General features: G+C 37.1%; 1 protein-coding gene across 3 annotated transcripts in view; it reads left to right on the top strand.

The window, feature by feature from the left end:
- The window catches only part of LOC145672067 (cilia and flagella-associated protein 47-like), a 169,158-nt gene extending 150,471 nt beyond the window's left edge, over window positions 1–18,687 (top strand). For 2 of the 3 annotated variants that reach the window (XM_081741327.1, XM_081741309.1), the window contains one exon: window positions 17,558–18,686. In XM_081741327.1, the coding sequence (XP_081597453.1) occupies window positions 17,558–17,916 (359 nt within the window). In that variant the 3' untranslated portion in view covers window positions 17,917–18,686. Of the gene's footprint in view, window positions 1–17,557 lie in introns of all 3 variants that reach the window. The other variant, XM_081741318.1, reaches the window with a different exon arrangement.
- Window positions 18,688–21,020: the final 2,333 nt, after the last annotated feature.

Genomic DNA, 21,020 nt, shown 5'->3' with positions numbered 1-21,020 from the left:
GAAATAAACAGTTGGATGACATTCAGGCAAATAAATCAAGAGAATGCGCAGCTGTCCGTTGGGTAATCTAAAACACGAATCAAGACCTTAAAAAATATAAGTACTTGGCTAAACAGTTAAGGAGTAGAAAGATACGAAGTCTACTTAGAGACACGACAATTGTAGCCGCCATGTACAACGCGTACGGTAAGAGAAGATACAGAAAGAACGAAGCTCAGGCGGCTCAGAAGCTACTCAGCTTGATCAATGAACGCAACTGGCTAGCTCCGTTAGTTCAGCCGATGAACAAAGTGAGAGCAGCGTTCCAAAACATGACAGCTGATGAAATACCAGAACTCTTAGAGTTGACTGAACGAGACATGAACGAGCTAGACTCGACATACATCAAAAGTCTAGCCAAGTCATACTACTTCGACCACGCGTTCAATGGAGAATATGAGTTCTCGATAATAAAAGATAATCATCATCCTGACTATGCCGAACATATGCCAGCAATTCCAATGCTTGTAAGAGGCAAAATGCAATCGCGTCATTCGAACAGTAAGCAATACATGCTGTATATTCTGTGTGACTTGGACTTAGGTGGACACAAAGCCATCAAAGCACACTACTGTACTTGCAACAACGGTGCAAGAACTGCAGGTTGCTGCGCACATGTAATGGCAGTAATATGGTATCTCGGGTACTATAGACACACTGACGAAAGGATACACGCTCCTTCAGACTTCCTAAACAGGCTGTGAACTACACACGAGACTCTAACGATTTGCATATATACATATTATTTTTCTTTTTCAGTAAACTCAATAATATGCATATATGTAGAGCTTCATTCTCAGAGGTGCCAGTGTGGGGCTTCACTTATCATTACCAAGACCCATGGCAAGTGGGTTCATTGTTATCCCAGATCCCCGTATCTGGGTCCCTGTAGAGCCTCTAACTAGGCCTCGAACTCACAACCCTGAGTTTTGCAGAGAATGACCAAGGTGAATACTGACCTGCAAAAGAATAACCCAGACAACAGTAGAACACTTGGATCACTTACCTTACAGATGTTGTAAGAAATGAAACTATGGAAGTGGAGCATATCCTTGTATTTGTGTATATCTAGTATTAGTTATCACACTATACACACACACACACTTATAATTTCGATGAGTGATCACTTTCATGAATTATAACAAATACTATTAGACTAATGAATTCACAGTTTATATTCTGTAACTTGACGCTATATATGTATATCACATGTGTCTGGGGTTCTTTTGTTTAACACTTTATTTCGGATACAAAACGAGAATCCATCACCCTTCACCGCACAACACACATAATAAAATATTCGATAGTAGTGGTAATTCCAGCCGATAGTCCAGCCCTCACTGTTCCCTTGGTAATTTCAATTTCTCCATCTACATCACCACACTGTGCACTGTTCAACGTAAATCTCATGGATAAGATATTCTGTAACAACAGTTTTTCTTTTTATTGTTATTCCGAGAAAATCATGCTGCATTCAGTTTCTGGTAACAATTTATAATCTAACATGTAGTTGGCAGTTCAACAACACTGAATATATTATTTAGTTTTTTTTTAAAACGATATCACACTCTCACTTCAACATGTTTTTTTTTTTTTTTTTTTACTATTTCACACAGAATGGCCACTTGATACAAAGCGAGTATTATTATCAGGTAGTTCTACTTCTGTTGGGAATATTTCATGATATATATCTAAAACACAGTACTACACTGCACTCCAACCAGTATAGCTTAAATACTCTATGTGTTATTGGCCATCAAACACTGAGACCATGTGCCGTTGGTTCCGCTTCACTATCAACTCACCCCTGTTTGGCCTGGATAGTTTTCTTTATCCACAAGTAACGGTACTTTTTGAAGATTCGCGCCTCCGTTCAGGCTTTTCTGATGTATCGAGCGGGTTTCTTTTCTTAACCAAAACAAATAATGACAGTTTTGAATATTTAACGATTAAAATTAATAGACACGATGACAACATGAAATACCCTTACATACGTACGCTAGGATAAATTTCTGACTTTTCAAAACAATGATATCAAAATTCCATTGATTCAGAATGCCAAAAGAAAAAAAATATCTTGGATTGGATTTGTTTTCATCCCGCGTACATTGACCTTCCCGTGATTGGTGGTGCCACCTGGTAGCGACTTTTCTAAAAACTCACAGTGCGGTTGCTACAACAAACCATTGTTTACATCACAAAACAAACAAAATACAACCAAACGAATAATATTATCAAATACATACACAGGTATATATGCTCCTTTAACCTCATTTTAATTTGTTACATACTGAAAAAGAGATGTCATGCTATATTATTATCAAAATACATGAAATAACAGATGTTTGTGTCATAACCGTCTGCTATGGGTAAGCAGTAACCCACGTGTAGTCCAGTGTTGTCTGCTTATACGAAAAGAATTAATTAATATAAAACAGAATTTTGATGGGTGAAATACCGGGATAAAACATTAAATAATATGAACAAAATATTCCGATGTTCTGACTGCTCTTAGAATACTTTGTTTGGTACACTTACAAACAATTAGTATTTATTTTGAAAAAATTTGAAAGGTAGCGTTGCTTTGAATAACTTCGCTAGCCAATCTCACTCTATGTATATATACATATAGAGTATATATATATATATATATTTGCCGTTACCCACTAACGCTACGGCGAATCCGTACGTGACTTAGGAAGGATCGTATGAATTTCACAGCTATTGTATTGAACTTCCAGAAACGCAGAATCTTGTCTCCAAGTACAGCTTAGCCAACCCAATAATTTTCCTAGTCTTTCAGTAACTCCTAATGTTCTAACCTTCTTTTTAAAATAAAAACTTGATTTTTTTTAGGCTTTACTGTACTATGAAGTATGAAACAGTGCTACAATAGACATCTGTGTCCGCAGCTGTGTAGCTAATATTTCCTCAAGTCTATGTATCTTCGTGAGTGGAAAGAAAGAAAAAAAAAGGAACTGTACTGTTTTTGAGACTTCTAAGAGTCTTCTAAACCATACTTAATATTAAAATAACATTTGATATTTTTTTATTTAACTAAATACTAGTAAATAAGATCTGCTAAATATATATTGAATACACTTTGAATATACTAGATTTCAAACTTTCTAAAGCTAAATATTCATGGATATAATTAATACAAGAAACAGAAAATGAGAAAATATAAGAATTAGTTATATGTAAATTAATGAATATTTAATGATATGGAAATAAGGAGAGGTGCAACTGTCCTTCTACATTATTCCCCCCTTTGTATATTTTGGTATCGTATACATACGATAAATCAAAATTACATACAATATTTGGTATGATAGACACCAATATGCATACAAAGAATGATACATAATTTACAGTTAACTCTTACGAGTTTCCTCTTTCATCTTTTTTTTTACTCTCTGCTGTAATAAGGTTTCAGTAAATACGCATTCCTCTTTCCTAGAATTTTCCCTGTCTGAGGATCCTCTAAGATATAAATGTTCTCGCTTTCTTTCTTGCTTATCTTAAATGGACCCAAGTATAATAAGAATAGTTTTTTAGTCAATCCTGCTAAGGCGTCTGACTTTGGGAAGCAGCGAACCAGAACTAAGTCATTAACATTGTAGGTCACTAACTTATGTGTTCTATCAAAGTATTCTTTTCGCTTCTTTGCTGCTTTCTTCAAGTTTACTTGTGCAATATCAACATAATACTCTGTGGCATGGCTCTTTTCCATTTCAGGTACTTGAAACAACTTCGCAATTTCTTTTGAAGGAGATACTCCTAAATGGACCTCATACGGTGACAGCTTAGTACTGAGATGTTTTGTCATGTTTATACATCTTTCTATGTGATTTATATATCTGGGCCAGGCTTTCTGTTTCTCATGACAATATTTTCGCAAAAGCCTTACGGTTGATTTCACAGCAACCTCTGCCATCTCTCCTTGTGGGTAGTATGGCGTACTCATTATATGCTTCAGATTTAGCTCCCTCATTTCCTTTTTCCATTTGCTCGAGGAGAACTGTGAAGCTCTGTCGGATATTACTCTCTCAGCATTCGGACACAAGCGTAAGAAATCCTTTAATTTCTTCAATGCAATATCTGTTGTTGCCTTGCGACATGGATACAATCCTACTAACTTAGAGAATGCATCTAATACAACAAACACATACTACATTCCACCTACTCCCCTTACGAGTGGCCCGAGAAAATCTACGCAGATCCACTTCCCTTGGCTCTCTGGTACAACTGATTGCATTGGTCCTGATCGGTAGCATTGAGGGTTATTTGCCTTTTGACACAGAATGCAACTTTTACAGTATTGTCTAATTTTCCTTTTCATCTTAGGCCATACAAAGTATTCTACTAACATAGGATATAGTTTACTTGCTGAGAAATGTCCCCTCTGGTCATGGTAATATTCTAATATTCCATTTACAAGTACTTCAGGAATACATATTCTCACTCCTGTATTATCCTTTTTACAAAGTTTACCATGTAAAATCTGGTACGCATGATATTTACCTTTTACAATGTTATTTTCTGCACCAGATTGAATTTCTTCTTTGATTCTACCATAAAAGGGATCACATGATTGCATTTCTGGTAATATAGCAATTAATTTTCGAAGTTCACAAGGTACTTCTTCAGTTAATGATGCTATTGTTTCCTGGAGTATTGGAGTATCATCCACCACTGTGTCTACATTGGCTTTAGATGGGTATCTTGACATATAATCTGCTAAGTTCTCTTGTGACTTGACGTACTGAAATTCAAAATCAAACATCGACAAAGCCAAAACCCACCTCGAAATGCGGTTATTTGTCAATCGACACATCAAAATAAATTTCAGAGATTGATGGTCTGATCTAATCTTGAACTTGTTTCCTACTAGGTAATGTTTGAATTTCGACACCCCATCTACCAATGCAGCGAATTCACGTTCAGTCGTAGTGTATCTTCTCTGTGCTTCATTAAAAGTGCGTGAAGTGATTCCTATGATTCTTATGTCATTCTTCTCGTCTAATTGATAGAGAAGAGCAGAGGATCCTACTTGACTGGCATCAACCTCAAGTATGTACTGCTTGTCTGGCAGAGGTTTCTTTAACACAACGTCATTCTGGAATACTTCCTGAATACGTTCCAATGCTTGTTGATGCTCATTTGTCCACTTAAATTTCACATTTTTACGTAACAGCTGAAATAAGGGCTGTAGTATTTCCGCATACTTATGTGCGAAACATCTATAGAAATTCAGAAATCCAATCATAGATCTCAATTGCTTTACGTTCTTTGGTGGTCGAAGTTCAAGAATACGCTTTACTTTTTCTGGGTCCTTCCCTATCCCATCTCTCGATAGTTCATACCCTAAAATCTTTATAGAAGGTTGCGCAAACTCACATTTCTTGAGCCGTAACGTCAATCCACCCTTTTCGAATAAAGTAAGAACTTTATCAATGTGCACTAAATGTTCTTCAAAGCTGAAACTCGACAGAATTACATCATCAACGTAGTTCCGACAGAAATCTTCCACCTCGTGACCCAAGAGTTGATCTAGTGCACGTATACATGATGAGAGACTTGTTTTCAAACCAAACGGAAGTTTAACAAAACAATATGAAATCCCTTCATGTAAGAAACCCAAAAATTTCTGGTGGTCCTTATGTACTTCCACCTGTACAAAGAATTCAGTTAAATCTAATTTTGTAAACCATTGTTTGCCGCTAAGCTCTTGCAGAATATTGAGAGGCGAAACTGGTTGGTCCCTTTCTCCAACCATAACTTGACCCAATTTTCGGCCGTCCAAACAAACGCGTATAGTGTTTGACTGTGGCTTCGGAACGATAATTAAAGGATTACTCCATTCAGTCGCACACTTCTTTACAATATTCCACGCTTCCCATCTAGCAATCTCACTTGACACCTGATCTCTATATTTCAACGGATACGGAAACATTTTACTTTTGATAGGGGTATAGTCAGATAACTCTATTTTATGAACATAATTCTTCATTGTGCCTGGTTTATCATCAAAAATCTTCTGGTGTTTCAACAGTACCTCTGATAGCGCTGCTCTCTGCTCAGCTGTCAATTCTGTATAATTGTTTACATGGGCAACGATTTCTTCCTTGGTGGCGACGGTTCTTACCATCTCCCATTCTCTTTTGCTGCGAATAACGGGCAATTGATTTAAATGGCAAATTGCCCCAGGCTCCTTTAGTGGCCTTTGCACTAGGACGCTCATCTGTAGCTCCTCTTCATGTGTACGCGCTGCAATTCCGCTGTCAGCATCTGTGACGTCATCGGAGAGCGAGGGATGAACACAAACTGCCCCTTCAAATCCAGTGTTGCCAGTAAACTCTTCCACTAAGGACCTAACGACTAAATCATTTTCTTCTATTGCCGTGGTTCTGAATGATACTTGTCTCTGTTGAGGCCTATTGAAACTAACTATACCTGTTTCGTAATTCAAAATGGCACCACATTCCACGAAAAATTGAGAACCCAAAATTATGTTTCGATTTAGACCTGCAATAATAATTGCTACAGTGTTATATACTGCCCCTTCAATTTCAAGTGTTAACATTGTCTGACCTATAATTTTAGCAGCTTTCTTTCCAAATGCTGAAGTTATCTTGATATTGTTGGCTTTCAAAAATGGTGGGCGTGTCTCACGAGTACAGTTTGCACTGTCAAAAAAACTTTCGCTCGCCGCTGACACCGACGCCCCACTATCCAAAAGAACGGTAGTTTCAATGCCGAAAACCTTGATACTAATCTCTGGTAATGTGATATTATTATTATGCAAAACAGGTTCGTCATTTGTTTCCAGTAAGCGGTCAAACATTGAGTTTGCTTCTCGAAATTTCTCCTTACTAATTACAACTTCTTTTCCATTGCGTAACATAAGCCTATAATTATTTCTACATTCATCTATATTTAACTTGTTAAAATGATTCTTCTGTACAATTTTTTCACATGTTACACAAGAATTGCATTTACTGGTTTCTCCTAATAATTTTACACTAGTTTCCCTATCTTCACTTGTACGGCGCACACCCTGGGCACGAGATGCTAAATTCCTACCTATTTTTTCTTCCGTTTCCATAGCAACGACTTGATTCTCTTTTGTTTGTGTCCCTTGAGCGTGCGCAGGCCTGTCTCACTGACAGCTGGACGCTTGACTGGACACAGCTGTATAATTCTGTGGTCCCTGAGTAGAGTCCCTGTTATATTCATTTTCTTCTCTAGTCTCTACTAACTGTATTTCTTCTCTATCACAACTACTTTCTCTACTCTGCCGATTTTGTGGTCGCTGATTGTTTCTATTTCTATTACTATAGGTGTTATTATAATTACCGCGGTTACTATGGTAACCATTTCGCCTGTTCCTGTCCTGGTTTTCTCTAGTGTTTCCCTGGTAGTTACGCCCTCTATTGTAAGGTGTCTGATTGTTGCTATTTCGCTGCCTACTTTGCACCTGGTTATTTTTCTTTGGTGACCGGTTATCGTTTTCCAACGAATTAATGACGTTTTTCTTAGAGGGATTATAGTCCCGTTCTCTTTGGGTGCTTTGGATTTCTTGGACCAGGGCTAAAAGTTCCCCTGTTGTTTTGGGTTTTGCCGCAATTAAAATTCGGTTCATCCAACTGGGCAATTGTTTCGGTAAGAGTTTTAATAAGGTTTCTTCGCTCATTGGAGGATCAAGGACAGCGTTCTGCTGTAATATCATTAGTATGAAATCCGTAGGTTGTTTGTGTACTTTCGGATCGAACCGTGTGGTGAGAACGTTAGCTCTCAGGGTTTCCAACCTATCTTTGTTTAAATATGCCTCCCGGAAGTGAAAAACAAAGTTCTCGTATGTATTTATCTTAACTTGTGTAATTTTAAACCAAAGTAAAGCTGTTCCCTTGAAACAGCGAGGGAGGAAACCAAGTCTTAATTCTTCTGACACCCCTGTAAGTTCAAAATAGTTGTCCAGATCAGTGAGAAAGTTAAAAGTTTGTATCTCATCCTCCAAACCTTTATATGTGGGTAAGGATAAGTCCTTATGTAGGAAGGCTGATTTAAGTGCATTTAACTGCACAGTGCTCCCACACTCACTGCCGTGCGTATGAGATGCAGCATGAGTTACAGGCGGGTGTACTATCTCGGTATTCAGGCCAACGACAGAACTTTCTCTCCGTTCCCCTTCCTCTGCTACTTGCGACTCTGCCTGACTAATGTGATTTGTAACTGCGACTAATCTCTCAGAAATCATTTGTTCTGTTTCCTGGTGGATTCGTTCACGCATATTACTAAAGGAAATTTCTATATTGTGATGCAGCTTTTCAATTGAGCTTTCTGTGCGGGTAGCCATTTCCTTTAGCTGAACATCCACATTAGCCTGACAGGAGGATAGCTGTTCATTAACTTGTTCTCTAAGTGTATCTGTCTTACTCGTAAGTTCGGCACGTACACTAGCATTTACCCTCTCTTCTACTTGAGTAATATTAACTTGTAGATCCTCTACTCGCGCTTCCATAGCAGTACGGACTTCCTCTATTCGGCTGTTTATTACGTTATTTTCTCTTCTGAACTCTTCCACTAACTGTTGTATGTTTCTATTGCTTTCATCAACTTTTCGTGCATTTTCGTCAAGTTTAGTCTCGAAAGATTTCTTAAACTCGACCAGGAGGCTCACCACCTGTGAGATCCCTTCGGCTGAATTCGAGCCTACTTCGGGATGCTTAACGCCACTGGTTTCGGCGCCATCTGCGGTGGTTTGGCTTTCTGAAGGTGGGATGTCGTCTCCACTTTCAGATGCTAAATTGAAATTCTGACCCAGAAAATTGTCTGCCTCCATTGTGATTGATTTTGAATGTGACCTCGTTATGACCATAACACCGTTTCTACTTAGCAGAAAGAACACTCTCCCTCCCCCCTTATTCTAAAACACGGGGATATATATAACAAAATACAGAAATCAAATTGGCACTGAGGCATAAAGCAACACAAATATCAATAATTATCACCATAAAGTATACTAACAGCAGCAGAACATATGGGACAATCAATTTTGAAATAAAGAGAAAACATGCGCCCTTTTCTTATATCTCAGTCTCACCTTGGTCAGCTTGTGAGTAATGCAATACCTTTTACCACAATGTGTGGACAGCACACTAAATTCAGTGTGTATTTGTAGTGTCACCTTCTATGCATTACAAAATCTCAAAGTGACAAGGTATGCATTTATGTAGTTCAGACAGTGTTATTCAATATTATTACACTGCCGCTGAAATACATCTGGCACATGATGACGAATAATACACTGAACTAATGAAAGTGTATGATATTATATTATACAACAGTTTCATGCTATCACTGGAGTAAACTGAATGAACAGCATCAAGATAAAATGAAACTGTGGCAGAAGCCTTGTTTTCCGCTGGGCGCCATTGTGAACTACACACGAGACTCTAACGATTTGCATATATACATATTATTTTTCTTTTTCAGTAAACTGAATAATATGCATATATGTAGAGCTTCATTCTCAGAGGTGCCAGTGTGGGGCTTCACTTATCATTACCAAGACCCATGGCAAGTGGGTTCATTGTTATCCCAGATCCCCGTATCTGGGTCCCTGTAGAGCCTCTAACTAGGCCTCGAACTCACAACCCTGAGTTTTGCAGAGAATGACCAAGGTGAATACTGACCTGCAAAAGAATAACCCAGACAACAGTAGAACACTTGGATCACTTACCTTACAGATGTTGTAAGAAATGAAACTATGGAAGTGGAGCATATCCTTGTATTTGTGTATATCTAGTATTAGTTATCACACTATACACACACACACACTTATAATTTCGATGAGTGATCACTTTCATGAATTATAACAAATACTATTAGACTAATGAATTCACAGTTTATATTCTGTAACTTGACGCTATATATGTATATCACATGTGTCTGGGGTTCTTTTGTTTAACACTTTATTTCGGATACAAAACGAGAATCCATCACCCTTCACCGCACAACACACATAATAAAATATTCGATAGTAGTGGTAATTCCAGCCCAGGCACGTAGCCAGGATTTCGTAATAGGGGGGGTCCGAGACATGAAATACTGTGGATATCACACCAGAGTTCGATTATTCTAAGCTATTTTACTGGTAACATTTGTTCGTTTAGTCAGGATTTCGTGATGGGGTGGGGGGGGGGGAATGTTTGATATGAAATATTGTTACCACACCAGGGGCTTGATCAATTTTACCAGCAACATATATTGGTTTGTTAAGACTAAAATTAGGACGTTAGCAAGGGCGCCGATTTCTCTAAATTTGGGGAGTCCATTCAGATGCAGAAGACAAATTGCGTTCAAATTATGCCAATATATTGTATATTCATAAATACAATGTGGCCCACATGACCTTTGGGGGGTCGGGCCCCCTTGGCCCCCCAGGATCGGCGCTCATGCATGTTAGTATTTTAGTAACAAACTATGAAGAAATCTCGAATAAAAGAATATTTATAAAATTATTTTTTTAAAAATTACAATATCTACGTTAATTCTTTTGTTCATCCAAATATAACAATTTTCCTTTCATTATGACCTCAACTATTAAAAAAAGTACGTATCCAATAATGTCTTGTAAAATATTTTATATCTGCGTTCCTTTCTCTGTTGAATCAAATGTTAACAGGACTTTCTTTCCACGTAACTTTTTTGTTTTATTATTCCGTCAACTACTGTCTGTTCCAAATGACAAGTTAAAGGAGCAATAGAAAACAGTTTCTGAAATAACATGTTTGATACTGCAAGGATGCGATGACGAAAAATTATTTTTATTTTTAGGTTTATTTTATCTTTATATTTTATCTTTATTTTTAACGCTGATTCTTCCTATTTCTTGTTTCTTTTTGTTTCGTCTATTTTTTATTTCTGGTCTCGAAGGGGGGGTCCGGACCCCCCGGACCCACCCCTTGGCTACGTGCCTGTCCAGCCGATAGTCCAGTCCTCACTGTTCCCTTGGTAATTTCAATTTCTCCATCTACATCACCACACTGTGCACTGTTCAACGTAAATCTCATGGATAAGATATTCTGTAACAACAGTTTTTCTTTTTATTGTTATTCCGAGAAAATCATGCTGCATTCAGTTTCTGGTAACAATTTATAATCTAACATGTAGTTGGCAGTTCAACAACACTGAATATATTATTTAGTTTTTTTTTAAAAACGATATCACACTCTCACTTCAACATTTTTTTTTTTCTATTTCACACAGAATGGCCACTTGATACAAAGCGAGTATTATTATCAGGTAGTTCTACTTCTGTTGGGAATATTTCATGATATATATCTAAAACACAGTACTACACTGCACTCCAACCAGTATAGCTTAAATACTCTATGTGTTATTGGCCATCAAACACTGAGACCATGTGCCGTTGGTTCCGCTTCACTATCAACTCACCCCTGTTTGGCCTGGATAGTTTTCTTTATCCACAAGTAACGGTACTTTTTGAAGATTCGCGCCTCCGTTCAGGCTTTTCTGATGTATCGAGCGGGTTTCTTTTCTTAACCAAAACAAATAATGACAGTTTTGAATATTTAACGATTAAAATTAATAGACACGATGACAACATGAAATACCCTTACATACGTACGCTCAGGGCCGGCGAGAGGGGAGGGCAGGAGGGGCCAGAGCCCTGGGGCCCGAGGCCCCAAAGGGGGCCCGGCGGCAGAGGATAAAGAATTACTAAATGTTGTATATTTTTACTCAGTTCGCTTCCAATCAGTGCGCTCTTTGTGTAACAATTTTTGTGTACTGTGGTCTTGCAAAGAAATGACAGATGACAGAGCCAAGAACAAGCAGCTTCACTAGTCCAACGATACCCAAAAGATTTAGGAGATGATCTTTCTGATGAACTGCATAGCCTGAAATTGATATAGTCGGCCAATTTTGGTGAGAAAACGCTTTCACCATGGGATCTCCTAAATAACATCAAAACTTTGAAACTAGAAACTTTATTTCCAAATCTGACAGTGGCCCTTCGTAAATTCGCCACAATCCCTGCTACCGTTGCTAGTGCAGAGCGCTCTTTCTCTCCGTTAAACAGAGTAAAAAATGTTTTACTCCCTACAATGTGTCAAGACAGATTATCAAGCTAAGGCTTGTTGGCAGTGGAGACAGAACTTATCAAGTGTACCAAACTGGATGCTATGATTGATGAATTCGCCCTGAAAAAGGCCAAAAGGGAATTTTGTTGTAACTATACGTAGAAAAGGATAAATTGTAACTGTAACAGTTGTCTAGTAGTAATACATATAATAAATTTCTCCTACAGACAATTACTATTAATATCATATTATTAATTACACTATAATTAACTTGAGCAATATTTCATTGAAGTAACTAAATTAGGCCTAATGCCTCATGTCTCTAGTTAAGGAAGACTAACTGCATAGCTTACTTCTATATAATTATTTATAGCAACAATTTGTGCAAAGATTTCATAGTACAGAGTAGGTTGGATGGTTGAGAACATTTACTTTCTCAGCTTTTATTAACTATTTAATATGTTCTTTTTGTATTTCCTTCACAAATTAGTGTGTTTGAGCATTTGATTGAGCATTAGGGGAGACTTTTGCTATTACAAATAGATAAGTTACTTTTTTTCTATATTTTGATACCATTATATTTAAATATATAATTTTTTTATTCATTTTAGTTTTGAAGCCTTCAAAAATCTTAGAACCAACAAGTATAGGGTCTAACCAAAATCATAAATAGTGTTTTTTTTTTTTTTTTTTTTTTTTTAAGCGAACAGTGAACATAGGCTAGGTTCAGAGTTCTTATTATTCACTTGTTTGGAGATATAGCAATACTGTTTAACATGTAAATTAAACGCATTAATGGTCTAATAAAGAGTTCAAAATAAGTCTTAATGTTCATTTTAGTTTACCTCCGTCCAAAGTGGTAAGTACCGGTACGTAAAAAGTCATTTAAGGGGCCCGGGATTGCTCAGCCTCGGGGCCCGCGACCGCTCTCGCCGGCCCTGCGTACGCTAGGATAAATTTCTGACTTTTCAAAACAATGATATCAAAATTCCATTGATTCAGAATGCCAAAAGAAAAAAAATATCTTGGATTGGATTTGTTTTCATCCCGCGTACATTGACCTTCCCGTGATTGGTGGTGCCACCTGGTAGCGACTTTTCTAAAAACTCACAGTGCGGTTGCTACAACAAACCATTGTTTACATCACAAAACAAACAAAATACAACCAAACGAATAATATTATCAAATACATACACAGGTATATATGCTCCTTTAACCTCATTTTAATTTGTTACATACTGAAAAAGAGATGTCATGCTATATTATTATCAAAATACATGAAATAACAGATGTTTGTGTCATAACCGTCTGCTATGGGTAAGCAGTAACCCACGTGTAGTCCAGTGTTGTCTGCTTATACGAAAAGAATTAATTAATATAAAACAGAATTTTGATGGGTGAAATACCGGGATAAAACATTAAATAATATGAACAAAATATTCCGATGTTCTGACTGCTCTTAGAATACTTTGTTTGGTACACTTACAAACAATTAGTATTTATTTTGAAAAAATTTGAAAGGTAGCGTTGCTTTGAATAACTTCGCTAGCCAATCTCACTCTATGTATATATACATATAGAGTATATATATATATATATATATATATATATATATATATATATATATATATATATATATATATATATATATATATATATATATATATTTACCGTTACCCACTAACGCTACGGCGAATCCGTACGTGACTTAGGAAGGATCGTATGAATTTCACAGCTATTGTATTGAACTTCCAGAAACGCAGAATCTTGTCTCCAAGTACAGCTTAGCCAACCCAATAATTTTCCTAGTCTTTCAGTAACTCCTAATGTTCTAACCTTCTTTTTAAAATAAAAACTTGATTTTTTTTTTTAGGCTTTACTGTACTATGAAGTATGAAACAGTGCTACAATAGACATCTGTGTCCGCAGCTGTGTAGCTAATATTTCCTCAAGTCTATGTATCTTCGTGAGTGGAAAGAAAGAAAAAAAAAAAAAAAAAGGAACTGTACTGTTTTTGAGACTTCTAAGAGTCTTCTAAACCATACTTAATATTAAAATAACATTTGATATTTTTTTATTTAACTAAATACTAGTAAATAAGATCTGCTAAATATATATTGAATACACTTTGAATATACTAGATTTCAAACTTTCTAAAGCTAAATATTCATGGATATAATTAATACAAGAAACAGAAAATGAGAAAATATAAGAATTAGTTATATGTAAATTAATGAATATTTAATGATATGGAAATAAGGAGAGGTGCATCTGTCCTTCTACAAGGCACTTTGACGGAAGTGCAATGCCACCATACGAACCTGACGATGAACCTAGGATGTAAATAGTGTAGATAAAGAAAAACAAATCAAAAAAACGACAAAAGATAACACAATCCACACAAAAGTAATAAACTACGAAAATCAAAAAAACAAAATACAAAAATCCAAAAAAACAAAATACGAAAATCGAAAAAAAGAAATAAAAAATTCCAAAAAAGTCATGCAACTATAAAAAATATGTAAATATTAAAAAAAGAAACAACTGTACATATACATTTTTTCGGCTACCGATTTTCATGTCACGTGATTTTCTCCAGATAATAAGATATACATTTTCAGAAAGCTCTTTGTCCATAGTTTCTTATTTCTAGTTTTTTGTTAAATATTTCCAATGTTCACGTACCTAATATCGTAAAAAACCTACTTTTTTTCGCTCCTCCCATAGACCGCCATGTTAATTCAAACCGATTTTTAGGTATGATCCAGATGGTCATCGTATTTACATTTGGTATTACCGTACGCAGAATTGATCGCGCTACAATATATATCAATATCATTATTGTTCGCAATGGGGTGCTGTGCTACAGCATTATAAGGGAGGCAATCTCTTTCTAGTTTGTCGAAAATATTTGATATTTTAACGTATCAGTGATTTATAGTATTACGATCCCGACGTCTTCCATATCCTATTTAGTTTTCTCTGCATTTACTTCTAAACCCATGTTCCTGCAAGCATTTAATAAGATCTCTGTATATATTTCTATTTATCGCCTATCATCCCCTATTATATAAAAAAATTAAATTTTTGAGTTTTACATCCCTGGTTATGCCGTCTAGGCTAGAGGTGACTGCGATGATGAAAAATAAATGAAATGGTGGAATCAAGAAAGTGGGAGGAAACGGAATAGCTCCGAGAAAGCCCATGCATACTTTGTTTGTCCACCACAAACTTCACTTGGCGTGAGCTGGGATCAAACCAGGGATTCCCATGCACCAGAGGTGAACGCTCTACCACTGAGCCACCGCGGCCCCCTATTCCCTATTATATTTACATCATCAGCATTCGCCGTAACCTTGTGAATACCATCCAGCTCAAGGTCTCTGAATTTCCTTATAGCGTACTCCACAATAAAGTTGAATAATAATGGAGACAATGCATCTGCCTGTTTCAGGCTATTCTCGACATGAAAGCTTGTAGAGAAGAATTTCCCTACTCGGACTTTAGTTTGGGATTCGTTTAATTCTTTTCCTACTTTAGTGTTTAAATAGGTTATATTTTCCTGTAATATCAAATTGTATTTTATTGTATCACACACCATTAGGGATGTTCACGAGGCGATACCAAATAGAACTTTCAGGATCAGATGTACGACGAGACAGAACTCTTTCAATAGAAACATTTTCCGAGACGAGACATACTTTATGACATTTTCTTCAAATGAAACAGCCATGATTCTTGTCTCCTAAGCAACCGTAATCAATAATCACCAAATAACGTAGGGAGCCGTCGCCCTACTCGGATATCACTACTAACATCCCGTCATTAAACACTCCGGTTTGCATCTGCCATCAGTCATGTCGGATGGACAGTGTAATAGTGGCGTAAAGTCATATGGTTCCACGAGTCACAATATCAACTATACCATGCCGATGGAAAGCACCGTTTGAGGTGCGGAACGCATGAAGCCATGGATCCCGCATGTCAAGAGAACGTGGTCCAGGGCAGTAGTTATCAGTCATGGTGTGGGGGCTCTTTCCTGGCATGAAATGGGCCTCATGGTTGTTCTGAAAGACACGTTGATCAATTCTCGGTATCTTCAGCTGCTCGGAGACCATCTCCACCTATTTGTGGCCTTTCAACACCCTGGTAACATTGTGGCCATTTAACAGGACAATGCACCACCATATTACTCCAATATTGTCCATGAATTGTTCGAAAAGCATGCAGGGGAAGTCCAAAGACTGAGTTGGCCATCCCAGAGCTCTGATATTAACCCCATCAAGCATATCTGGGATGCAGTTGAATCGTGTATTGGATCCTCGACCCACAAACAGGCCGATATTGCATGCTGCTGTGGCAGGGGCGGATCAAGGACGGACTTGGGGGGCGGTGGGTTGTAATAATGCTACTTAGAGCTACTTTTAAAGAGCTCCAAACTCTGGGATGGGTTTTATTTATATATTAAATAAGAAAGTTTCCTCTTTGGGGGTGGGGGCGCCCCTGTGCTGTGGTGTCAACTGCATTCGGAAGTGTACCAGAGACTTGTAGCAGACTCAGTTCAATGCCGTATCGCTGCGTTCCGCAGGGCTAAAGGGGACCCGACCAGATTTTTTGCGAGCACTCCTTAAGTTTTGCTAAGTTAGTATATCTATGTATATTTTCGCAAGTCACATTTTATCGTATCTCATAATAATTTGTATAAAACAGGATGAATCTGTCTGTTGATTGATGTTGAAATGATGGTAAGTGTTTTCCCAGTTAGGAAACTCAATATGCTAACCGCTGAACGTGGGAATCTACTTTCTTGAAATTATGTAGGCTTACACTGAGAAAAATCTTATCCGGACAGCGATATATTGTACCAATATACGGAATCCTTATGTTTACTACAGAAATCAATACTGAGCATACGTTATCCATATGCTACATACACACTGTCCTTAGATATTGCATCATGCTGTTGCAGGATGTCTGACATCTAACAGTCTTCCGTATATTATATACGTATACGTATGTTACATCCGTCTATCTGTATGTGAGATCCTGACCACCTATATACAGTTCTTTCGTTCGTACACAAACTACGTTTATTCGGAATAGTTATACGGGAAGTACTTTTAAAATTACGTTTTTAGTTATACGTTTCCTGTAAGTTAAGTCCAAAAACTACAGGATTTACATATATAACCTACGTTTTTACGTAGGCCACATCGTTTTTTCTCATTGTATCGTTTCTTATCATGCGTGTTATACAAACACTACTCTCAATTTTTTTATTATGTTTTTGGACAAATATTGCTAAAATACTGCAGCATTATTATTGACAAAATTATAAACGTAACATAAGCAGTTCCTATAGAAAAAAAATAAACAAAACAAATAAAATTTAATTTTTCATTTTTCAGATGTGAGAGCGAAGGAGTGTGTTAGCTTTCCTGTTCACTTGAATCCACACTCTTGTGAAAGCATGGAATCTTTGAAGGAAATAGACGGAGAATCATCCCCACCGTTAAGCAAGTCGCAAAGCAAAATGAAACCATTATTGAAAATGCCGGGCAACTTGTCTTCTCAAGGAGATACAAAAACGTCGAAAGGAAGAACTAGCACTACATCCATCCAACAATCGAAACCGGTGGCAATGGTGAAGAACAGGGGATCCGTCCGAAGGGCTGCTCAACGAAACTTGATTCAGCATGAGATCACGTTAGTATCAGAGGACGGGAAAGAAATCCGGGTATATCTGGTTGAGTGGAAGACCGATTGAAAATCTTCGAAAATTTCTGTTTAGTTTAAGTAAAACTCTATAGTCTGCTAGTAAGAAATGGTTTTCGAGCTAATGTTTCGAGAGTCAAAATACGTGCTTTTTAAGTACTAAAAGATATTTTTATATATAACTTTAATATATTTTTATGAAATAGAGAAAAATATAGTGTTTGTTTTTATTATATTTACGTATTTGGTAATATGATTTTAAGGTGTTTACGGCACTAATAACTGTGGTATGATTATTAACTGGTATGAAAAACAAAGTTGCAAAATAAAAACCACATATCGCCGAAGTGTAACACTTCTTTTCAACTATTTCTTGTTATAAGATACACATATGTCCCTAGTACATTTTTCTTAAGGGCTATTAAAGTATTACAGCCATTTCCGAGTGGCCATTATATGACATAGGTGGACGGTTTTACAATCTGATGAAGCAGGGGCGTCATTTAGGGGGGCGGGAGGGGGCAATTGCCCCCCTCAAGAGTTTGAGGAATACATATACTTTAATAGATTGTCTATTAATATATTAGTACAAAACGTGAAAGTCTTTTGTCGGTCGAGCTCTTGCCCCACTCAAGTAAAGTCTGAAATGACGCCCCTGTGATGAAGATAAATATGGGCAGATCCTCTATTTTATAACATCCTTTATCGAAATAGAAATAGAGACATCTAGTAGCGAATGGTCGAATTATTAAAGTATGAGCTGATTGGTTTATATGTAAAATGGTTTCTTCTTTTTCTTTTAGTTACAAAACAGCAGAAATTATTTAATAAAATTATACGTCAACGTGACCTATTTGTTATTTCTTCCCTATAAAAAAATATGTTATTGTTGAATTTATTTATTAGATTCAATTTACATTTCATATTGAAGTTATTCATATTAGGTAGTATAACATAATAGTGTAGTTCTCTGGGAGCAGTGGGGAAGGGAGGTGCCCGGGGGCCGTCCTCCCCAAAGGGTTCTGACAATGAACTTTGGTACTTTGATGTTTGTAAATTTTTCTCGGAAGAAACAGCTATTGCCTTTCATGTAATTACTATATTTGAAAACAAAATACGTCACTAACAGGCCTAGACAAGCTGTGTTCACCAACGTTGTCTTTATTCTTTAAAATTGTTTGCATTTTGGGGGAGTGTGGAAATCAATTTTTCTAGGAACTCCTGCTGTTCAGAAGGAAGAAAAAAAAAGAGAATGAGGTACATCTATATGCATATGGTGACCTTGAAGTTGTTTTCCTCTTTGACAGAGCAATGACCACGGTTTTCATGTGTCTTCTTTGACCCAAAACCTTTGCAAACTGAGTCAGGGAATACTGAAAAGAATCAGTTCCTTCCTGATCATAAAAGCAGATTCCGAAAAAAATATTTATTTATTTACAAATGTTTACCTTAGTTGGAGGGTTAAGAAGGAGTGGACACATTTGAGCCCAAGAAATAATTGACCTCGATAAAAATAACAAAACTTATCATCGTCTATTTTGAATCATTCACCGCTGTTCCAAATAGAATTAACTACAACAGGAAACCTCGATTTAATAGCACTCACTTCTAGCTGCAATTGGCATCAAAGAAAGCTGGGATCAATAATTTCGGTAAATGCTCAGCAGCTAGTTTTCTTAACCTACAAGGAAAAAAGATAAAGAAAGAAAAAGGAGGGGTAAAAATAAAGATGTTCCTTTAGGACGTTTGCACACGGCAACGATAATATCGGTGGAAGCCCCGATAATATCGGTGTCGGTGTCGGCGTACTTTGCACACGTCGCCGACAATATCGGTGGAAGCCCCGACAATATCGGTGTCGGCGATAGTTTGCACACGTGGCCGATAATGTCGGCGCTGAGACTAGTATTGGACAGGACGTGAAAGAGAGAAGATGAGTCCAGCTATCAACAAGAGATATCTTCTTGCCTTGTTGTACTTACGACGTAGAAACAGGAAATGTAGATCGCGAAAGCTTTGGGTTCATCCATTATTGACTGTGCGTTATGTAGAAGGTGCTTTTTATACACTATATGAGAAATTACGCGAAGACGATGCAAAATTTTTTAATTACTATCGCATGTCCACACAAACTTTTGATTTTTTAATAGAAAGAATTGGAAACCATATTCAACGCCAGCATACAGAAATGAGACCCTGTATTCCACCCATAGAAATGTTGGCAGTTGCAATAAGGAGTGTCTATTATTATTATTATTATTATTATTATTATTATTATTATTATTATTATTATTATTATTATTATTATTATTATTATTATTATTAAAAAGATTTTAAAATATTCAAGAGTGGGTATACGTTACGGCAATAATTTCTAGAATATCACTTTCAATGGAAAAGAACGTTTTTTTCCGTCGACGGGCTTTAACTCTGACGAACAATTATACGAACAAGCGTTTTATCCAGTCAGGGATTCCGCCAGACCCCCCCGATAGGGGGTGTCACCCCTAAACTTCGAGTAACACCCTCCAAACTTCCGCCTTGATCCGAGCCTGAATAGGCGATTTTTCACAATTATTTCATGTTTTGTGCGAAGAAGTCCTATTTGAATATAGAACTTTCAAACGATTGAAAGAATAAGTTTCTTCAAGGGATTTCTAATGAAACTTTCCTGTGAAGAATATAAATCCATTATATTTCCTAATTTGTCAGCTCTGGCAACAAAACGTGTGCTTGTTCCAATCGGTACCGCTTCAGTCGAGAGATCATCTTCAACAATAAATAGAATTTTAACTTCAGAACGTTGCCGGCTCCCCCAGAACTTGTTAATAATTTGAAGGTGTCCTTGGAAGAACCTTGTTTACTGATGTTTGAAGTGAAAATAAAAGTGTTGAGGCTGATTTTGAAAATTTTATAGGTTGTGCACAGGCCCATCCGCCCGTATCCAAGGGGGTCTAGGGGGGCGGCCCCCCTAAAATTTTGCTGCCCCCTCCTAAAATTTTCACGGTAGGGTTGCAAATGACCTATAATATGGTGATGAACTATAATATGGTTGGATCGGGCCATCCCTAACTTCTGCCTCTTCCCCCCTACATTTTTGGGCTGGCTACCGGCCTGGTTGTGCATACGGGAAATGGTTCAGAAGTCCTATACGAG

Source organism: Thermobia domestica, chromosome 2 (assembly GCF_964235325.1).
Source record: "Thermobia domestica chromosome 2, izTheDome1.hap1.1, whole genome shotgun sequence".
NCBI classification, from domain to species: Eukaryota; Metazoa; Arthropoda; class Insecta; order Zygentoma; family Lepismatidae; genus Thermobia; species Thermobia domestica.
This window is presented reverse-complemented; position numbering and strand designations above follow the sequence as displayed.